Source organism: Eschscholzia californica, unplaced genomic scaffold (assembly GCF_041429995.1).
Source record: "Eschscholzia californica isolate CP2 unplaced genomic scaffold, dmEscCali1.0.p SCAF_1, whole genome shotgun sequence".
In the NCBI taxonomy this organism is placed as follows: Eukaryota; Viridiplantae; Streptophyta; class Magnoliopsida; order Ranunculales; family Papaveraceae; genus Eschscholzia; species Eschscholzia californica.
The window spans coordinates 27,014,433-27,035,652 of record NW_028238198.1 but is presented as its reverse complement, the minus strand read 5'-3'; the positions used below and the strand labels follow the sequence as shown (position 1 = coordinate 27,035,652).

At 37.5% G+C, this 21,220-nt stretch overlaps 1 protein-coding gene and 1 pseudogene across 13 annotated transcripts; both read right to left on the bottom strand.

Moving 5' to 3' along the window:
• Positions 1-2,517: 2,517 nt before the first annotated feature.
• LOC147565623 (photosynthetic NDH subunit of subcomplex B 2, chloroplastic-like) lies at positions 2,518-11,744 on the bottom strand (annotated as a pseudogene).
• A 948-nt stretch (positions 11,745-12,692) lies between these two features.
• LOC147565622 (protein CNGC15b-like) lies at positions 12,693-20,980 on the bottom strand. Of its 13 annotated transcripts, none has more exons than XM_086652117.1 (13): positions 20,848-20,980; positions 20,494-20,574; positions 18,758-18,971; positions 18,360-18,650; positions 18,088-18,232; positions 17,758-17,994; positions 16,500-17,530; positions 15,005-15,132; positions 14,586-14,798; positions 14,205-14,497; positions 14,005-14,116; positions 13,646-13,882; positions 12,693-13,491 (listed from the first exon to the last, which is right to left on the bottom strand). In XM_086652117.1, the coding sequence occupies exons 7-13, from the start codon at positions 16,543-16,545 to the stop codon at positions 12,910-12,912; spliced, it is 1,611 nt and encodes a 536-aa protein (XP_086508243.1). In that variant the 5' UTR covers positions 16,546-17,530; positions 17,758-17,994; positions 18,088-18,232; positions 18,360-18,650; positions 18,758-18,971; positions 20,494-20,574; positions 20,848-20,980; the 3' UTR covers positions 12,693-12,909. The 13 variants fall into 13 exon arrangements, with proteins under 13 accessions (XP_086508243.1, XP_086508252.1, XP_086508251.1 ...); XM_086652126.1 differs by having other exon boundaries at positions 15,005-15,154; positions 18,122-18,232; positions 18,360-18,644; XM_086652125.1 differs by having other exon boundaries at positions 15,005-15,154; positions 18,360-18,644; positions 20,657-20,919.
• Between the last annotated feature and the right edge of the window lie 240 nt (positions 20,981-21,220).

The window sequence follows — 21,220 nt, the reverse complement described above, 5'->3', positions numbered from 1 at the left end:
GCCCCCTATTTTACGAGAAATACCCATATGGCCTCCTTCCGTTATAACACCGTTACTCTTTCTTTTCCATTTCTTTCTCTCTCCTCCAGCATGTTTTCTCTCTCTGTCACCTCGTTAAAACCAGCCACATCATCGTCTTCACCGGCAGGGTCGCCGGCTGGCGACCTTCAAACTTTTTTTTTCTCTCTCTCTAAAAAAAAAAATTGAAATTCTCTCTCCTCTCTCCTCTCTCTCTAAACTCCGGCAAAGGGAAACCTTCGCTGGAGCTAGGTAAGTTCATCATGAACAGACCAGATCGTGGTCTATTCGTGATGAACATACCTGGGTCTGTTCATCACGGACAGACCCTGATCTGAACAGACCCTGATCTGGTCTGTTCGTGATGAACAGACCTAGCTCCGGCGAAGGTTTCCCTTCGCCAGAGTTTAGAGGGAGAGAATTTTTAAATTTTTTTTAGAGAGAGAGAAAGAAAAAAAAGTTTGAAGGTCGCCGGACGAAAATTTGACCGGCCGGCGACCCTGCCGGTGAAGACGATGATGTGGCTGGTTTTAACGAGGTGGCAGAGAGTGAAACACATGCTGGAGGAGAGAGAAAAGAAATGGAAGAGAGAGAGTAACGGTGTTATAACGGAAGGGGGCCATATGGGTATTTCTCGTAAAGTAGTGGGTCAGGCGGGAAGCTGGTCACAAAGTTGGGGGCCATTAGGAAAATAACCCTTAAACTATTAACGAAAATTTCACGTAGATTTTATTTCTGACGTAAAATTTTAGAATACTATTTATGGGTGTGTACAGATCTGAAATGAATTTTTTTGCTCTGTTAGTACTTTTCGGCTAGCCCGGGTTAACTTAAAATCCTAGCTCGCCCTTGCCCACGACCTCATGGGCTTAAGAGGGTGTCGAACCGCTGCACCAAAGGCTGGGGACAAGAACAACTCGATTCTGTAATCTTTAGCCCTTACATATGATGTATGACTTTTTTTTTTATTGAGAGAGAAATCGACTTCTATCTAAGTTAGTCATTACAAGGTATTCATGCATCAGCAAGATGTGATAAGCACGATAACCACCTAAATTAAATCAATAATTAAAGGGGTCTAAGGCTCAACTACCTAGAGCTTAATGCCCAACAAACGTATTTATTATTTATACCTTTAATAACTCAAATTTAATAACAACAGATTCCACTTCCTCTGAGAATCGAATTTGAGATTTGTGGTGGCCAACGACACGACCCGTTAGACGACCGTGACGTGTTAGACGACCGTGACGTGTTAGACACGCCACGACCACGCTATGCACGGCTTTAAGCCGTGTCGTGCCTAGACCACAAGGTCTGGGAACAAAAACGGCCCATAGCAACGGTCCAGCCGTTGTCGTGCCGTTTCCGTGACGGTTTTGGTCGTTGCTGTGTCGGGTCGTGGCTATTGGGTCAGCTATTGCCAAACGTAACAAGAGGAAGCACTAAATAATTTTCAAGTCAAACGTTGTGGTCTTTGTTTAAACTTTAGAATCTATATTTATTTTATTACTTAATAATTTCATTAACTATTAATTTTATTAATTAATAACTATTTTCAACAAAATTACAATAATATTTGTAAATTAAGTACCAGTTTCTAACGGGTTAGCGTGGCGGGTTAGGAATGTCGTGGGCCGTGGCGGATCGTGTTTCCGTTCTTAACGTGTTGTGGTTGACGATCAGGGAGCTTAAAATTCCAACCCCACCACGGCACGCTTGACCCATGACGGGTCGGCACGACACGACACGCGACGTTCCGCATTGCCTTATAAACGGGTCATGCCGGTCTGTTTCCGGACCGACACGAGCTATTGACCACACTATTTGAGATCGAAGGTTTTGAAGTTTATGTCAACACGGTCAACCCGTTGGCAACCAAGTGTCTGAGGCTTTTGTGATGCCCTCGCAGAACCGACGTATGGACGATATGTTGTCGGAAACGGATGTGATATTAACAACTACTGCAGCTTGTGATGTAGAAGCTTTCACTGAGAAATCTATAGAAATAAAGTGATGTTGCAAAGAATGAAGGGAGAATTACTAAAACCCCCCAATTCTGATAATGCGTTTACTGAAACCCCCCACTTTTATTAATAATTACTGAAACCCCCCACTTTCGTTAGATTTAACTTTGATATTTTTAATATTACTTTTTTGCCCTCTTACGTTTTACCCCCACTTCTGATAATCTGTTTACTGAAACCCCCCGCTTCTATTAGTAATTACGTTCTACTTAGTTATAACATCGAAAATTAGACACTAAAATGCGCTTGAAGTTCTTGTTCAACGAAGTAGTTTTTCTTCGTTATTTCACCGACCACAACTTCAAAAACGATTTCACACATACCAGAACCAGGGTAGAGAATTGGATCAAATTTGAATGACATTGTTATTAGGACTTCAGGTTTACATTTCAATTTGGTTGACCATTCTTTCAACAAAAGATTTAGTTGATTATAATGAACCAATTCATTCATATATGATTTTATATGTTAATTACAAATTGTCATGCTCAATAACTTTTGCCGCCGCCAAGCTTCGCCCGGATTCACAACTACGGGCACTGACATAGACACAGGACCCGTACAAATAAAATAGTCTTTCCATATTTTTCGTGGAAAGAACCGGGACTTGACAAGTAAATATCATCATAACCCATCCTTATAATCCTAAATAGAAGTTCTCGACCCTGAAAAACGAAGAGAAAACAAAGCAAATTGATCTATGAAACACCCAAAATGATGAAAAATACTCGAAACTATCAAAATAGAAGTCGGAAAAAATGAGAATTCTAAGAAAGTGTTTACCTGATCGATCGTTTCATATTTCGAAGGCGGAGTTCTATATATTCTCTTTAGTCTTTCAGTAGGAGGTGCAGTATAAACTCTACTAAACTTGTTCTTCAACATTGTGAATAGATTATCTTCTACTGCCCATAAACCTTGTTTAAGTTCAGGTTCAGGACTAGAAAACCAACCCGAAGAAGCGTCAGGTTTCATTGTTTCAACAGGAGACAAGATTTCGAAGGTCGAAGATAATGGTGGATGAGTACAGTATGAACAACCTTTAAGTCCTTGAACTGCAGATTTACCTCTCATTTTAAATTTTAAATGACTCAAAATAGCACTCGTTAAATTTACGGGCTTTTTGCCGTTGTTTTTAACTACTACTGCTGTTGCCATACTCAAAGGATACAATGAAATTGTAAGAGTGAAGAGATAAAGAGGCTGCCGATAGATGAAGAAGAAATGAAGCTGGACTCAAAGAGTATGATATGGGCACTCAAGGTGTACGTGTAAGGCACACATGTGACAGATTAGACAGTTAGTTAAGAGAGGTTTTCTGTTAATGTAAAGTTAGTTAGGATTAACTAACCATAATTCTCTTTTCTATCTTTTCTGTTTTCATTCCTTCTATATAAAGGGAAGTATGTAATCTTGGTTAGTAATAAGAGAAATCTATGAATGTTAATTGAATCTTCTAGTTTTCATGGTATCAGAGCCCTAGAATTTTTTTCGAATTCACCAAATCACGATTCGAGAAAACCTAATTGGGACCATTGTTATTCAAAAGTGAGTTGCTTCTTCTGTCATCCAAGAATCAGAGACGCAATCTTTACAAAGAAGCTGTTGAATCTTCTGCAATCAACGAATCAGAGATCGTTGTCTTCTTCAAATGGAAAATCCTGGAGCCACTGTTCATGCTCCAACTACGAATTTAGGTCAGTATTCCCACAATCCTAATATTACCAGTCTGATTTCAGCTAGGTTAGATGGTTCTAATTTCCTAGTTTGGAAAGATCAAATTGAAAATGCCCTAATTGGCAATGATTTGATATGTTATATTGATGGTTCTTATGAAGAACCTCCTCAATTAACAGTAATTGGGGGTAGAGATGTTGTTAATCCCACATACATTCAATGGCGAAAGAATGATAGTTTTGTTAAAGCATGCATCAAAGCCACCATTTCTCATTTTATAGCTTCAGATATATTAGGGTTAAAAACAGCTAGAGAAATTTGGCAATATCTTGAGTTGATATTTCTTCAAGAATTTGAAGCCAAGAAAGCATCATTGAGAAACAAGCTTCAAAATATTAAGAAAGGGGCTGCTTCCATTTCAGAATACCTAAGTAAGATTAAGAATCTGGCTGATTCTCTTGTGGCAGTAAATGATAAGGTAAGTGACTCTGAATTAGCAAGAATTGCTCTTCAAGGTCTTGGAAAAGAGTACTCTCAATTCGTGATTACTATTCAAAATAGAGAAGGAACTCTTAATTTTGCTGAACTAAGAAGTAGGCTAACTCATCATGAACATTGGCTTCAAGAACAAGATACCAATGTTGAAGATGAGTCCTATTTTGTTAAAAGATTCCCAAATAAGAAGGTTATAAAACCATCTTTCTCAAATCAGAAACCCCAAATGTCAAATTCCAGTTTTGGTCAAAGACCTCAACCCAGACATAACCCTTTTCCTTCCTCTTCTTCTTCACAATCAAGAACTAATTTCTTTGACTATACCACTATTCCTTGTGCCATTTGCTATAAATGGGGTCATACAGCAAGACAATGTCGCATGAGGTTTAGGGATTTCTCAGACTCACCCTATCCAAAAACCCCTCAAAGAAACTTTGCAAACTTACATTTACAAGAAACAGAACACGAAGATGACTATGAGGAAGGTGTGGAGGTCCAAGAAACAGGAGAAGAAGAAGAAGAAGAAGAGGCACACTATGGTGTTGAAATGTCACAATCAGCACTAGACATTACATCAAGAGGGCATCTTTCTGCACCTAATCTTGAAGAAGTTCACTTGACCTGTCATAAAGAAAAAGATAAGAAATGGATTGCTGATACTGGGGCCACAAGCCACATGACCCACTCTAAGAGCAATCTGCTTTCTAGTACTTCCTATACTGGTGCCAATGGTGTTATGATAGGAAATGGAAAATGCTTGGACATTGATAGTACAGGCCAAGCTACTGTTAGTACAGGTACACACTCTTTTCAGCTCAAAAAGGTGTTACATGTACCAAGTATTAAGAAGAACCTTCTCTCTATTTCCAAGTTCACTAAAGAAAATTTCTGCAGTGTTGAATTTCTGCCATGGGGGTTTCTTATTAGAGATCTTTGGTCCAAAGAGATATTGGCAGATGGACCTATGGTGAACAATTTGTATAGCATTGATTTCCAAATGAGTCCTTATGATAGCTACACCAATAATTCTGAAGAAGCTTATTCTGTCATAGCTTCAGCCAAAGTTTGGCATAATAGACTTGGGCATCCCTCCAAGGATATAATCTTTGCCTTGGAGAAGAATGACAAGATTAAACTGTCCTCAAAAGATCTTGATGGTATTTGCTCATCTTGTCAACTAGGAAAGAGTCAGAGACTCCCTTTTCTTTCATCTGATAGTGTCACTCATGAACCACTTGAGCTCATCCATTGTGACATATGGGGACCAGCACCTGTGTCAACTAAGTCTGGCATCAGATATTACATTCTCTTCATGGATGACTATAGTCATTTCTTTTGGATCTATCCTATGAAGCTAAGATCAGAGAGTTTGGGTTGCTTTCAACATTTCCAGAGACACTATGAAAGGTTGCTTTCTACTCCCATCAAGTATTTTCAAAGTGATGGTGCACCAGAATTAGCAAAGGGAGAATTTCAGGCACATTTGAGTAAGTGTGGCATATTGTTTAGAAGCTCATGCCCATATACTCCCCAACAGAATGGGAAAGCTGAAAGAAAGAATAGACATATCACTTCAATGGGAAATACATTGCTATTTCAAGCATCCTTGCCTAAGGAATTTTGGTTCCATGCCTATTCTACTGCAACCTACCTCATAAATAGAACACCTAGTAAGGTACTCTCTTTCCTTACTCCTTATGAAGTTTTATTTCACAAATGTCCAAATTATGCCATGCTTAAGGTCTTTGGAACAACTTGTTATCCTTATTTGGGAAACACTAAAAGTGATAAGCTCAGCCCCAAATCTGCAAAATGTATATTTCTTGGTTATAGCCCTATTCATAAAGGCTACAAGTGCATGGATTTGGATTCCCACAAAGAATATGTCTCTAGACATGTGATTTTTGATGAGTATAGCTTTCCCTTTGCTGAAAAAGGCAATACTTTGAAGTATTCATCTACTGATCCTGGTACAACCTATACCATTTTACCTCTACCACTTCCAGCTAGCACTGATCCTTATACTGCTCCATATCATATAGACTATCCTTTGACTGACCAGGAAGTAGTGTCCACTTCTAGTCAAGTACAAGTAGCTTCTCCCCTCACCACAAATTCTACTTCAGAATCTTCTCATGCTTCTTCATCTTCCCAACCAGTTACAAATTCTCATACTATGCAAACCAGACTTAAAAGTGGTATCTCTAAACCAAAGATCATTCCTGATCATGTTGCTCTCTCCACATCTCCATATATCCTAGACTCCTCTTTTTTGGCTAATTCTTCTCCTATCATGGAACCCAAATCATACAAAGAGGCAGCCAAGTCTGCTGATTGGTGTCAAGCCATGAAAGCAGAATATGAAGCACTTATGCTTAATCACACTTGGACATTAACACCTAAGTTACCTTCTATGAATGTCCTTGGAAGCAAGTGGGTGTTTAAGGTAAAGTACAAGTCTGATGGTTCTTTAGAGAGGTTTAAGGCTAGACTTGTTGCTCAAGGATATGCTCAGCAAGAAGGAATTGATTATCAAGAGACTTTTAGTCCTGTGGTCAAAATCCAAACTGTCAGAGTTGTCCTTACATTGGCTGTGACAAACAATTGGAAAATTCTTCAGCTTGATGTATCTAATGCCTTCCTTCATGGAGACTTACATGAAAATGTCTATATGAAACAACCTGCTGGTTTCATTGACACTCAGTTTCCAGACTATGTTTGTCATCTTCATAAGTCCTTATATGGACTCAAGCAAGCACCAAGAGCATGGTTCACAAGAATAGCTTCCTATCTTGTCAAATGGGGTTTTACTAAGAGCTGCTCTGATATCTCTATGTTTGTATGGTATGTTGATGGTCAAATGTTGGTATTTCTATTATATGTTGATGATATCATCTTAACTGGATCAAGTTTGAAGTTGATTAACTCCCTAGTGGCTGCTTTGGGAAAGGAATTTGCTATGAAACAGTTAGGGGATCTTCATTATTTCTTGGTGATGAGTCATGAAGATGCCTCATTTGAATCTCTTAATTTGGGCTAATTAGTCTATTTCGAGCAGTTACTCTCATGAATTACTTGTTTCTCTTTTCCAGGTGTCTTTTACGGAGTTCGTTGCGAAAAATTGCTAAAATCGGGAGAAAGACACAATTGAGGGGCATTTTGGTCATTTGTTGGTTATGCTATTCCTGGTCGACTTTAGTACCCGGTTGAGAAGTAGAGTCCAAGACGAATCAATAGGCGAAAACGGAAGTCAAAACAGAGTCCGGATGCGAAAAATAAATCAAGTCAAAGCTTTAGTCAAAGAAGGGCATGTGTTGCAAATCCGGAGGGAGAGATGAATATTTCGGTACAATAGTGGGCACCAATAGGACATGTGGCGGGTGATCAGCTCAGAAAATGGACGGTCAAATGAGCGGTTGGTAGTAATTCGGGCATGTTGGGTGGCTCTCTGGATTTCATTATACTATGATTCGGTGCATCTCATTTCTAATCTTCAGCGCCCCAGCGCGAATCTGCTTGACACATGGCACGGTGCGGACAGATCCATCGTTTGGACATTCACCTCATCAAATATTGATGTGCCTTAGAGGTAGCAAAACTGATCAACATAACAGCATTCACGTGACACCTCGTGGATTGGTGCCCAGATTTATGGCAAGTCTTCTTCCCACTTTCTCTCATATTCACTCATGTATTCTCTCTTATCTACTAGACTACTACTATTAAGGAAATGAGAGGGAGAAAGATATTATTCAAATCTTTCTTTAAAGAGAGATAAAGCATGAAGAAGGAAATAAAGGATAAGAAATTAATTGGTATTTTAGAAAGGGAAAGCTGGAGATATTCAAAATGCTAGTAGAGAGATGAAGATATTTCAAACATAGAAATAAGAGGGAAAGATTGATGAAGATTTATCTCTATTGTTATTTTCAGCAGGAGTGATTGAATTGAGAAAGTTAGAGAGATGGAGCTCTCGGCTGGAAGATTAAAACAGAGTACGAGAGACTCGGTTGACTGGATAGGTTAAAGAGGAACATAATTTTTTTCTTCTCTCTTTTTCTCGGTTGGAAACAAAATTAGAGATGGAAAGTAAGAGAGAAACAGATTCGATTGGAAGGAGGATTCCATTGGAGACCATGAAGATATCTTCTATTTACAGTAGTAATGATCCCTTCTCTTGGTCGACTAGATATTCTAAAGTCAGAGAAAATTCCAATATTATCTCTTTCTTATCTCTGTTTCTATAATAAAGATAGATCTTGGATGATTTGGGAAAGAACAGCAAGATTGGAAAGAAGATTGATTTAAAGGTCAAAGAGATATATGAAGAAGTTAGTTTTGGATGGAAGATTATGAAGATATATTTTGACAGAAAGAAGGATTTTGGAGAAATCGAATTGAGTTTTCTTTTCTTATAAAACAGGGAGGAATCATCATCAGAGGGATATCTCGGATTTGGGGGTCAAACCCTCTCAAGAGCTCAACTAGAACAGAAACATTAGAGAGAGAGAGAGAGAGAGAGAGAGAGAGAGAGTATCAATGCTTGAACAGAAAACCAGAACACCATTATCATCATCTACTTCTTTTCTGTTTTTTTTGTATTTCATTCTTTGTGAGAGAGAGAGAAATTACAGAGAGAGAGAGGAAGAGAGAGAGGTTAATGTATTGAGAGAAATTTGTTTTTCAATTTTACATCTTTTATAAATCTTTTTATTCAAATTAGTTGGTCTTCATGAAATCAAGTTAAACTCAACAGTAGAGAGGGAGAAAGAAAGAGATAAAGAGTGGAGAAGAAGACTATGTTTGCCTCGAAAATTGTGCTGGAAAATCATTTTCTCCTAAGGAGTGTTTGGCTTACAGTGGGAAAACAGTGAGAAAAATTAAGTTTATCCAATTTTTATTTTTTCCTTCTGCTAACTAGTTTTTATCTTGATGATTATTTCTTACTAACTTCTCTTGCTAGGGTTTATGATGAAACCGTATTGATCTTTTAGAAACATATTCTTTTATGACTAAATCTCTTGATCGTGCTTAAAAGCTTAGGTTGTTTTAATTAGCTAAACTTATTTTCTTTTCGTTGTCTATATTTTTAGTTTGATACACCATACTTAGATTAAGTTCTTTGATGGTGTATGCTTACCGATTAATAGCCAATAGTTTAGAGATTTGTTTTTCAAAATAAAACAATTACTATTTATGAATATCAATCACATTTTAACGAAAACATCTTCCGAAATTTTGGGTAGTTCATTATCTTGAATTTTGAGTTATAAAAAGAGAGATTCAATTTGTCTAATTATTTGCTCTTAAAAGTGATTGTATGTGTGAATTCTAAAATCCTAGGTACCTCCCCCCATTTGAGTTCATTTCCTTTAATCGTTTTAATATTTTATTATTTCTATCACCAAAAACAATTTTCAAAAACAAAAATCGTGTTACTTCTAAGTATTAGGATAGTTTCACTTAGTCCCTGAGGAACGAACCGGACTTACCGGAATTATCACTTGACGCCCGTGCACTTGCGGGTGGTGACCTATTTAGGAAACTTTCTAGGCCCATCACTTGGGAATAGAAGTCTTGAGGTCTTCTTCTTCTGCTTCTCTTCAGCTCACTCAAACTAAATATATTGTTGAATTACTCAACAAAGCAGGCTTGATTGAATGCAAACCAAGCTTGGTTCCTGTTTCATTTGGCAAAAGAGTCTCTAAGTTAGATGGGGATTTGGTTGATGATCCTCTCTTTTACAGAAGCATGGTTGGAGGGCTGCAATATGCTACTATGACAAGACCAGATGTGACATATGCAGTTAACTATCTATCCCAATTTATGCACCAACCAACATCAGTGCATCTTATGCTGCTCAAGAAAGTTCTGAGGTATCTCAAAGGCACAATTGGAGCTGGCATAAGTATTTCTCCTGGTGATATTTCTACACTTAGTGGCTACTCAGATTCAGACTGGGGTAGCTGTCCAGACTCTAGAAGATCTACTAGTGGCTATTGCATATACTTAGGCACCACTCTAGTTTGCTGGTCTTCTAAGAAACAAATGACAGTGTCTAGATCTTCCACAGAAGCTGAATATAGAGCACTGTCTTTGGCTACTTCTGAGCTGCTTTGGATGTCCTATCTATTGAAGGAACTTCATGTCTCTGTCAAATTTCCAATGACATTATATTGTGACAATATGGGAGCTAAGTACTTAGCTTATAATCCTGTTTTTCATGCAAGAACAAAGCATGTGGAAATTGATCTTCATTTCATCAGGGATTTAGTTCAAGAGAAGACCATTGAAGTAAAATTTGTTGCTTCTGATAGGAATCTTGCTGATGTTTTTACAAAAGGACTGTTGTTCTCTCTTTTTGATACTATTCGACACAAACTTATGTTTCTTCCGAACTTGAAACATCTGTTTGAGGGGGGATGTAAGAGTGAAGAGATAAAGAGGCTGCCGATAGATGAAGAAGAATAGAAGCTGGACTCAAAGAGTATGATATGGGCACTCAAGGTGTACGTGTAAGTCACACATGTGACAGATTAGACAGTTAGTTAAGAGAGGTTTTCTGTTAATGTAAAGTTAGTTAGGATTAACTAACCATAATTCTCTTTTCTATCTTTTCTGTTTTCATTCCTTCTATATAAAGGGAAGTATGTAATCTTGGTTAGTAATAAGAGAAATCTATGAATGTTAATTGAATACTTCTAGTTTTCAGAAATAATGTAAGTTATGTCAAGAGTTCCATTACTGCAACTCAACTCCACCTGCAACAGCAAACAAAATAGCTCAAATAAAATTTCTCGAACCGAAATTAGAAGAACCCATAATTGAGATCGAAATATACTAACAGAGAAGAACGAATATACCCACAAGTGAATGTGATATAAATAAGCGAAAAAACAGAGTAATCCAAGAAAATTTGAGTTTTTTGTTTCTTGTTTTCACTAAGATGGTTATGGTATATAATTGAAGTACCTGAAGAGCATCAATGGAGTCAGAATCAATGTCTTTAACGACCCACTGAGCCGTATTACATATAGGTGTGACTATTGAATTTGATTCAGAAACATCATTAAGGACTAAACCAATACCACCTAATAGAATTTGAACCAACAGGACCAGGTACAGTATAAAGAACTTCTTCATAACCATCATCTTTCCAAAAAAATTTGGTTTGTAGGAGGTAACTAGACCGTCGGGTATTCGAAGAGAAAGAGAATTTCCATTTCTAACAGCAAGTTGGACAATTGGGGTGTCGCTGGATTGTGTAAATTCGATGCCTTTCCGGCCAAATTGCTGGTCAAGTGAAGATGGAGTGGTGGTTTGGGTGGTGATCTGAGGGGTGGTTTGAGTGGTTTATCTTCGGAAAGTGTGCTTATTGATTTGTCTTCGTCTAGTTTCAGCAAGGGAGATCGTTTCATGGAGGTGGGAGTTCGTCTGGTTTCACTAGGGAGGAGGAGATGAACGATTTAGGTTCAGTACGTGAGGCCGTGAGGGAGAAGACACTTCAGTGATATAAACGCCCCACATTTTAGTCGAAGGCGCCCTATTTCCCCCACTTTAATTAGGTCCGGTTTTAGTAAATGGTCTTTTGGTCATTTCACTTTCTCTAACGGCACAATACCGTCAAATCTAACGAAAGTGGGGGGTTTCAGTAATTACTAATAAAAGGGGGTTTCAGTAAACGCATTATCAGAATTGGGGAGTTTCAGTAATTCTCCCAATGAATGAAAACATAAGCTTAAAGTGTCAAAATCGAAGTTGCCCATTCAGAATCTCACAAAATTGAAGAAATTCAAAACGTTGATGCAAAGTAACGTTCTTCCAAGATCCTTAACTTCAAATACTGATTAATATTGGGTCAAATTTCATCCTTTAGGCTCTCAGAACGACTTTCTTATAATTATTTTTATTTTCTGTTAATTTCTTATCTACGGGACTCCGAAATTTCATTTTTTTTAAGTCTTTTAATTAGAAGTTGTATAGGGTTACAGTAACCTACTACTGTATAAAGGAGTTTCTCTACAAATTTTAGGCATTCAATACAATAAATAACAATTTCTCTATCTCAAAAGGTTATTGGTCTTTTGGAATTCTTTCCAACATCCTGAAACTTTACATTGTTTGTCAATGTGTCAGCTTGGGTTTCCACAAGTGGTACTAGAGTCAAGCACAACTCATCTTTGGAGTGGTAAGAGGTATAATCTTCCACCTAGAGGTCAAGGGTTCGAGGCACACGCTAAACAATTCAAAAAAAAACTCATCTTTGTTGTAAAAACGCTATAGTGTCGAATTGCTTGGGAAAATATCCAAAGCATGACTTATAAGTGCGAATCGTATTTTGCAAGACGGAGAACTTTTGGGTGGACTTGTGAAACCATCCCCACGAACAAAATCTTGTACAAGAGCTTCCACCATAATGAGAGGCACACATTCAATCACCTTGAAGGTCACCTCCCAATTAAATATTGAGAAGTCTAGGGTTCAAGTCTATTCCATTGCAGTCTATCATCCAGATTTGAATCATGTAATCAATGGACATATATGAGAATAAATACCCAAAAAATCCAGAATAGAAACTGTCACTTAACAAAGAAAGAAACTAAGTAGTTCATGAATTGGATTAATCTCAAGTAGAGAGTCCTGGTCTTCACTCCCAAATTTGGGGTTTGAGCGTTTCAATTTTAAGCTTCTCCTAGGAAAATTTGCCCTGCCACAGCCTGATCTGACTAGGACGAGGAACCAATGGCAATGGGACCTCCTCGCTTCTCATCGGGCTTTTCTTGCCTCCAACTACGCCGCACCCTTTCCTTTTTTTGAACCCACGCCACGCTGCCTGAATGTAACACGCTGCCCAAGTTCGCCATTGGGGCGAGGAGAATCTAAGTTTGTGTCTAAGTTCTTTACTGTCAAGCCCACGAAACTGACGAGCAACAAACATCAAATCTTCAGCAGGAAGTGTAAATGCTTCAACTTCAGATGTAGACTTGATTGTACGAGTAGACAATGGGAGGGTTGAACTTGAACATGACTCGAGTGCCCATGTCAATAGTTCCTCTCCACAGAAGTCCCCTGGCCCAAGTCGACATGAATTAAAGAAGTCTGATCGGCCGCCGTTGGTTGTGAATGAATCAAGGTACCCACTGATGATAAATAACATCTCATCGACAGGATCATCTTCGCGTACTAAGTATGTACCTTGAGTAAATAGTGCAGGTTTTAGTCTTTCGCATATTGCATCTAACATCATTTCGTCCATCTGATCAAACAGCGGTACCTGGTTCATTCACCAACAGAAAGTGAAATAGAAAAATATGAGTACGTATTTTGGTCTAGTCCATAGCAAATCATGCTTGTACTGTTGTACATCCCTTTTACTTCTCTTTCGGACCTTTAGACTTGTAGTTGAAAAGCAGAGAAATCATGCTTACTTGTCTAACTAGATCAAGACATAAGTGTCGTTTAACATCTCGACGAATGTCCACTGGGAGTTCTTTGAGGAACTCTTCTTCATCAGCACCCCTTGTTGTCATCCACTTGAATTGATCGTATTTTTTAATTCGATTCCTCAATTCCATTGGTAGTTGTCTATACTGTACCCATTGATCAGTATCTGTTTTCTTGATTCTCCAATCCTCTTGCCGAACTGACGTAGAGTCCAAGTATGTCTACCAATACAACAAGAAAACGAGATGATCATTTGAATTTTGAACCGGCTTAAGGAAATATAAGAACCCATATGATACTTTTAAAGCTTAAATATTGAGATGAAATGGGTAAACAAACTTACTTTCATATTCACAATAAGCATAGTAAAAAGCACCAAACCAAGGATCATAACGGCAACAGCAAAACAATTTTCGTCGAGGTAACTGCTTGGCTGAAGATTCTGCCCCACACAGCTGCACAAATTGATTCAGATTTCACACACTATTCCGACAAGATTGATATTGTCAAATTATCAAGGCTAACCAAGTCATAGAGCTTTACCTCAAAGTTTTCAGACCCCACCAAAGACAGTAGAAGTACTTTCTCTGGAACGACAATGATGTAAGATTCCGAGACAATAAAGGTTCATATATACCATACTGAATGAAATTATTCTTTGTATCGCATATCTGAGTGATGTTAGTAGATCTAAACCAACTAATTCTATCGTGATTATTCACTTTTTGACAGTCGAAAAAATCATCAGTACAGGATGTACTATTAAGATGGCAGACATCGCTCCAACATTGTTTTTGACGTTCAACCGATAAGAGATACCAACAAGCTCCTATTGCCTTCAAAATGAGGAAAATAAAAAAGTTTTCATGATCCTTTCTCAAGCTTAGAAACAAAACGAATAGGTCGAAGATGTTTGAAACTTACATTGCTTGCCATATAGTAAAGCATCAGGTTATAAGCCGCTCCACCCCATGCTTTCTTTGTCACAAGATCACTTGTCTTAATGATATATGATGAGAGTGGGAAGAAAATAAATAGCCTTGGCACATATTGAATAAAGATGCAGAATCGAAGAGCATTGATTGCAGAACTCATGCTTGGTCCACTTGGATCGAGAAATATTCCCCAAATTATTACCTGCAAATTAGAAAAACACACCTAAATTACAAGAATAAGAAGTAAACAGTTTGAGGTTTGACTAAGAAATTTGGGAAGGGATCTGCTTGGGATTTGACTTGGGCTGATTCTAATCCCGAATAACCCGAGATGAGTAATTTGCCCGTTTTCAACTGAGTTTTCAAGAACTCTGATATAAATAAATATAAGAGAAGCTTGAAATATACCTGTGGGAGAGGTAATGCAGCTAGGACGTCAAGCCAAAATCCCTTACTTAAGTACTTTAAAGCGATCTTCAAGGGGTCTACAACAAGCTCTCCTCTCCCAATAGCACCAGACGGAGAAGCAACATAAGCTGTTCGAAACCGAACAAGAATCTGAACTATGTAAAATATATCAGCCAAAGACCTCAAAATTATAAGGATTACTTTAAGGCCATTTCCAAGATCATAACATATCTCTTCATGATTAACGAACAAGAAGAAGAATAAAGGATCTACAAACAAAGAAACTAAACATATCGACAAGAAAACGTTGTTCCATTTTCGAATTACAGGTCCTTGAGGATCAAATATCTTTTTGTTTGCTACCAGATGGTCAACAGAGAAGACACTGTATAGTAATTTAGTCTCTTGGGACTCTTTTGTCTTCCCTTGTTCATCATATTCAACTTCCATTGAGCAGTACTAACGAACACCTAGTTTCTTAGTTACTTGGTGTTGTTCAACAATTGTAATTTAAGAGTACATTTCAACAGTGAGTAGTCAAAAAGGGAAAAAGGGTAGGACGTATTTGGTTTTAGCCTGTTTTAATGAGAAAGATCTTCTGTGGGTATTTGTAATAATGCTGTAATCACTATTTTTATATTTATATAATTTCTATATCTGAAATGTAAATCAAAATTTATAGATCTAAATATAATTTTTATATTTGTGTAGTTTCTCTAATATTGGTTTTATTATTTTTCTTCTATATAATTTAAATAAATTTGTTGTTTTAGGAAACTAAATATTACTAAAGGAGCCGAAAGGTCACCAAAGATACACAAGAGTGCTAGTCCTAATAGACATACAAGTATAGAAGTTAATTTCAAATACCCTCCTATAAGTGATGACTTTGATTTCTATAATCCTCTCATTTATTGAGTATCTATATATCATATATCAGAGAGTTTCTTATTTAATTCCCCTTTATTCGTCCATTCCTTGTAGATTGTAGGCACAAATATGTTTGAACCAACTATTAAAGAGTGTATCAAATCTAAAGTCTTTCCCATCAATTGATTGATTATTTGGTATAAATTTTGGATATGCTTTTAGTGGAGTGAAGAGTTTTAGAATGAGGATATCCAGTTAAATACAGCTAACTTGTAGTCCTTTCAGCCTTCGTTCAAAGAAAGAACGGCCACCACGACGTGAGGCTAGTGCCATGCCTCAAGCTTTACAATGGCATATAAACTCTCCGCATTGTATGGTACTTGTTTCTGAGAGCTACTTATTAGTGAAGAAAGCTTCGGATATATGAAACCCAACGCAGTTCTAAGGTAGTAATTTATTTTTAAACATCATAATCTGACTAAGATTTAGCTGTAGTTTATATATTTGATTATTAGGAGCTCAAACGATGATAAAAGATAAATCAAAGTACTGTAAGTAACACAAATGCGACAGTTATACCAGCTAATGTATATATAATGAACTAATCCTAAGACAAGTCCGTTACCTTCACTCCGGAAAATTGGGCTGGGAGGGCTTATGTACACTTCCATGCTAGAATCTGCCCTTGTTTTAACCCATTAAGTTTGATGTAGAATTAGCTGCACAAATTACTAGGCTTCCCCCTGCTCGGTATGTCCCCTTGCTCTTCTTTAGGTTTTGTTTCGCGTCCAGACTGCTTCCTTCTATGCCACATAGTTTGTATGCAACATGCTGCCCAAGTCCTCCATTGGGGTGAGTAGGAACGACGTTTACGCCCTAAGTTCTTCGTTAAAAAGTCCCCGAAATTGAAAAGCTACAAACTTCATATCGTTTGCAATGAGGGCAAATGCTTCTACTTCGGATATAGCCTTCAAATGTACGAGTTGACAATGGGAGGATGGTACTTGGATGCGGCTCAAGTGCCCATGTTACTAGTTCCTCTCCACAAAACTCACCAGGCCCAATACGGCATGACTTGAAGAAGTCGGTCCGTCCACATTAGTTGTGTAAGAATCGAGATGGCCGATGATGATAAATAGTATCTCATCGACAGGATCTTCACGTATTATGTATGTACCTTGTATGCATAGAACATGCTTTAATCTCTCACATATTGCGTCTAACATCCTCTACTCCATCTGTTCAAACAGCGGTATGTGTTTCTCTCACATAAAAGAAAAAACATCAGTAAGGTCACTTTAGGCAAAGCTCAAACCCTGTTCATGCTATTGCTGTTTACATCTATATAAAACTCATTTCTCACCCAAAATTCAGCTAAACAAACTGTACTAGTAACCGAGGGGAGAATGCTGGTCTGCAACAAACTTGTGAGAATAGTCCCATATGGACAAAGGTAAGTCTCATGGTCAAGATTATAATATCAAGGGCCTCACTAGTTATAGGCTTATAGACAATTGTTTTTCAGTTGGATGTCCACAAACTTATCATGGTACCAGAGTTAGGGCCAAACGTGTTACACGTGCTCCAAGTCACCCAACAAAAAACACGTTATAGGCTCAATGAATGCCGCACGTAAGCGAATGTGTGAGAATAGTCCTGTATGGACAAAGAGAAGACTCATGATCAAGAAAATAACATATAGGACCTGCCCACTCGCGATCAGTTGGTTTTGAGTTGGATGTTCACAAAGTTAACAAAACTTAGATGCAAAACTTTGGGTTTGTTAAAAAAGCTTGGGTACGAAACCAAATGAGAGCGCTTACGATGTGTGGATGACCCAAAAAGTTAGACTGGCAGTTAAGGAGTGAAGATACTAAGCTTACTTGTCGAAAGAGATCAAGGCATAAATGTCATTTACTGTCTCGACGGAAGTCTACTGGGAGGTCTTCCAGTAAAGCTTCTTGATCAACACATCGGGTTGCCATCCACGTAGATTGATTGTATCTCTGAATTTGATGCTTCAAATCTAATGGTATTTCTCTACGTCGCATCAATTGCTCGGGGTCTTTTCTCTTGATTCTCCACTCTTGAACTCGAATAGTCATAGATTGCAAGTATAACTGTTAAAGGAGAACCCAAAGATGATCAAGAGCTTTATAAGCAAGAAATTTGAGTTATTAGGTTCTTAGGAAAGCTCAAAATATAGTACAGACCTGGTAGTTCTCTTTTGTAGGTAAAGAAACTCACTTTCACATTTCATACTAGCAAAGCCCAAAGAACTAAACCATGACTTCCGAGATGATGGCAAAACAATTTTCACTAATACAACTGCTTGTTGTAAAAGGATTTCCTATAAAGCTATAAATACACAGTTGTGTTAAAATATTAATGCAATTAGTGAATATAAACTAGGCAAAGTTGTAAGGAATGTAAACAGTGTGTAACAATAGTAAAGAAAAGATAGGTAAGGTATGATAGTAATTACCTCAGCCTCTGAAGACCCCACCATAGACAGTAGAAGAGCTTCTTAAAGAAGGAAAAGATGGAACTTTACGAGTCAATAAGTTATAGTATACCCCATACTCGACGAAATTATTGCTTGGATAGCATATCTCAGTAATGTTACTTGATCCAACCCAACCAACTCTATCTGGATTATTGATGTTTCGACAGTGAAAAAATACATCACGGCAAGATTCACTATCAAGCTTGCAAACATTTTTCCAACAGAAGGCTTGACGTTCAACCGATAATAAGTACCATTAAGCTCCTGTTGCTTTTAAAATGAGGAGTTTTGAGAGTATATATGAGAATAGAGAGTTTATATATGATCACTAAGAGATTCAGGTATGAATTGAACTAAAAAAGAAGATTGGGACTTACATTGCTTGCCAAGATATAGAGCATCAAGTTATAAGCAGCTCCGGCCCACGCAGTTTTCGTCGCAAGGCCACTAGTCTTAATAATTTCTGATGAGAGAAGAAAGATTATAAATAGCCTCGCCAAAAATTGGATAAGAATGACGAACGAAAGAATATATATAGGATTGTCCAAATTTGAACTACTTGGACCATGGATTGCCCCCCCAAATTAACACCTGCAAAATCATAAAATTTTCTTCTTGATCATTTCCAGATTGAGATAGAAGCAATTCCAAAATCTGATAAGAATAAGAACTAAACAAAGTAAAAGTTGAACTATAGTAGTTTAAATGATCAAGTCCAAAGCAACTAGTACTTGTACTATCCTTGGCAACCAGACGAGGGACTTTAGGGAACTTGAAAGAATAAAGCCTTCTTCGCTCAAAGACCCAGCTTGATCCAAAATCAGCTAGTCTGAGTGGGGTTATTTCCCTAAACAAATTAAATGTTGACACTTACAGACGTTTCAAAACTTAAACCAGTATATCATATATGTAGATGTATAAAAAAATAGCATTTTTTATCTTTCTTAACTAGCGAGCGGTTCAGATTTGATTTAGGTAAAAGTAAAGACAGTACTGTCCAAATTTATGTAATTGAATGTTCTTAACTAACGTTTTTGTCTTTCATGTCTTAATTGTAATATTGTTGAAAGCTTAAAGTACATCACTAAAGAGTTCTAGTTATGCAATGTATTATAATATCCTTAACTTCGAACAAAATTATAATTATGCCATAAAAGACTACTTATCGTCGATATACTCTCTCCTCTACTTATCTTCAACGGATTTGACTAAATAAAAGATGGATGGAGAAGGGATAGTTGAGAATTAAGGAAAAATGTAGGGAGCTAAAACGAAATTATATTTTAGCTAACCTTGGGTATTCTTTTTTTCCCCATAAATATGACCAACTCACCAAAATGACCATCCAAAGTTGATCAGCTTCCCAACATGACCCCCGAAATGTATATTCTGTCAATTAACTTTAACTTCCGGTTTTCTCTTTCTTTTGTATCCCTTTATTTTAAAACAACTTCTCTCTCTATATTTTTCTTCATAAAAATTCATCTGAAATTGACTCATCGACCAGGAAGGGTCAACCAACCATCTGTCGGCGACTAACTTCATTTCTTTCTCCGTTCTATTTCGTCCTTCTCTCCTTCCCCCTTTCTCTCCTTTCTCCCCTCTTTCTCTCTCTTCCTCCCCCTGTCTCTTATCTAGGCGAATGGAGAGAGGAATAAGAGAGAGAGAGAGAGAGAGAGAGATAACACATCAGTCTATAAAAATCGTTTATTTCTCTTGAGCATCATGTGATCAGCCAAGGCAGTTGCACAAATTTCTTTTACTATTTACCGCTCGGATCTAGACGTCTTCCAATCCATACTCCCATAAGGCCTAATTTCCCGCTTCCCGTATTACACTCACAAATGTAAAACTCGTGAGATTATACGCACAAATGTGAAACTTGCTTGACTTCATTAAATGTTCATTACCATAATGTGCAAAATAGAATTGTTTGTGCCCTACGGCCACGAGTTATAACTCGTATGCATATAAGCAACAACCCACTTCATACTAATTGCTTCCAATCAAGATTAAACAAGAATGAGGATACTAGAAATCAAGGGAAATTATTTAGTTCAGATACTTAGAACTTTAATTGGTCAGCAATCATTGAGGAAATAACATGACTAACCTCATGGATCTTGATATAGGGTAAACCATGAAAACCAAAGAAGTTGTGGTTTTAGGTCAATTAGTGACTCCTAACAATTTCCTGTAAAGAAGACAGATGATTTAGAAATTTGGAGTCATGGGTCAGAACATTACAAAATTCAAGTACTAAACACAAAAGCAACCTGCATATATAAGAATGAAAATCAAATACCCAGAAACAGTTTCTGAGAAAATGAGTTCAAATTTGAAGTTGATGCAACAGAAATATAGAGCTATCTACTTCAAAGAATTCAGAGAACAATATACATTAGAAACGAAAGGCCTCTCTCTCTCTCTCTCTGAAAATTCAGCAATTTGGTTTGTAGTTACTAACCCGAGTATGAGAAAAGCTTGGAATTATGATAAAGTGGAGTGGCAAGATCAAAATCACGCTGCTCCAGTAGAAGACTTCAAACCTCTTGACTATTGAAGAAGAAGAAGAAACTTTTGATTTACAATTCTCTACCGAGATTTTGACATTGACCCCCACTCTTATATCAATATTAGGACTACACCCCATTCTTTTTTAACTTTTGATTTACATCCCCACATGGACGAAAACCGTCAACTCAGAGTTAAGTTTCAAATGTGCGAATTGCACATGCGACTAAGGACAAAAATACCCTCATTAAATTATAAATTCCACTCAAATCCCTCTTGTTCTTTCTTAACCATCCCTAATTACCTCTATCACCAAAGCACCTTCG

Excerpts from the sequence above, each read along its gene's own strand:
- LOC147565622 (XM_086652117.1), bottom strand. The coding sequence starts at position 16,545 with ATGGAAGTGTACATAAGCCCTCCCAGCCCAATTTTCCGGAGTGAAG. Across the intron at positions 15,133-16,499 it reads CCCAATTTTCCGGAGTGAAG|CTTATGTTGCTTCTCCGTCT; the intron begins GTAACGGACTTG and ends GGTTTCGAACAG. Across the intron at positions 14,117-14,204 it reads TGGGGTCTGAAAACTTTGAG|CTGTGTGGGGCAGAATCTTC; the intron begins GTAAAGCTCTAT and ends CAATTTGTGCAG.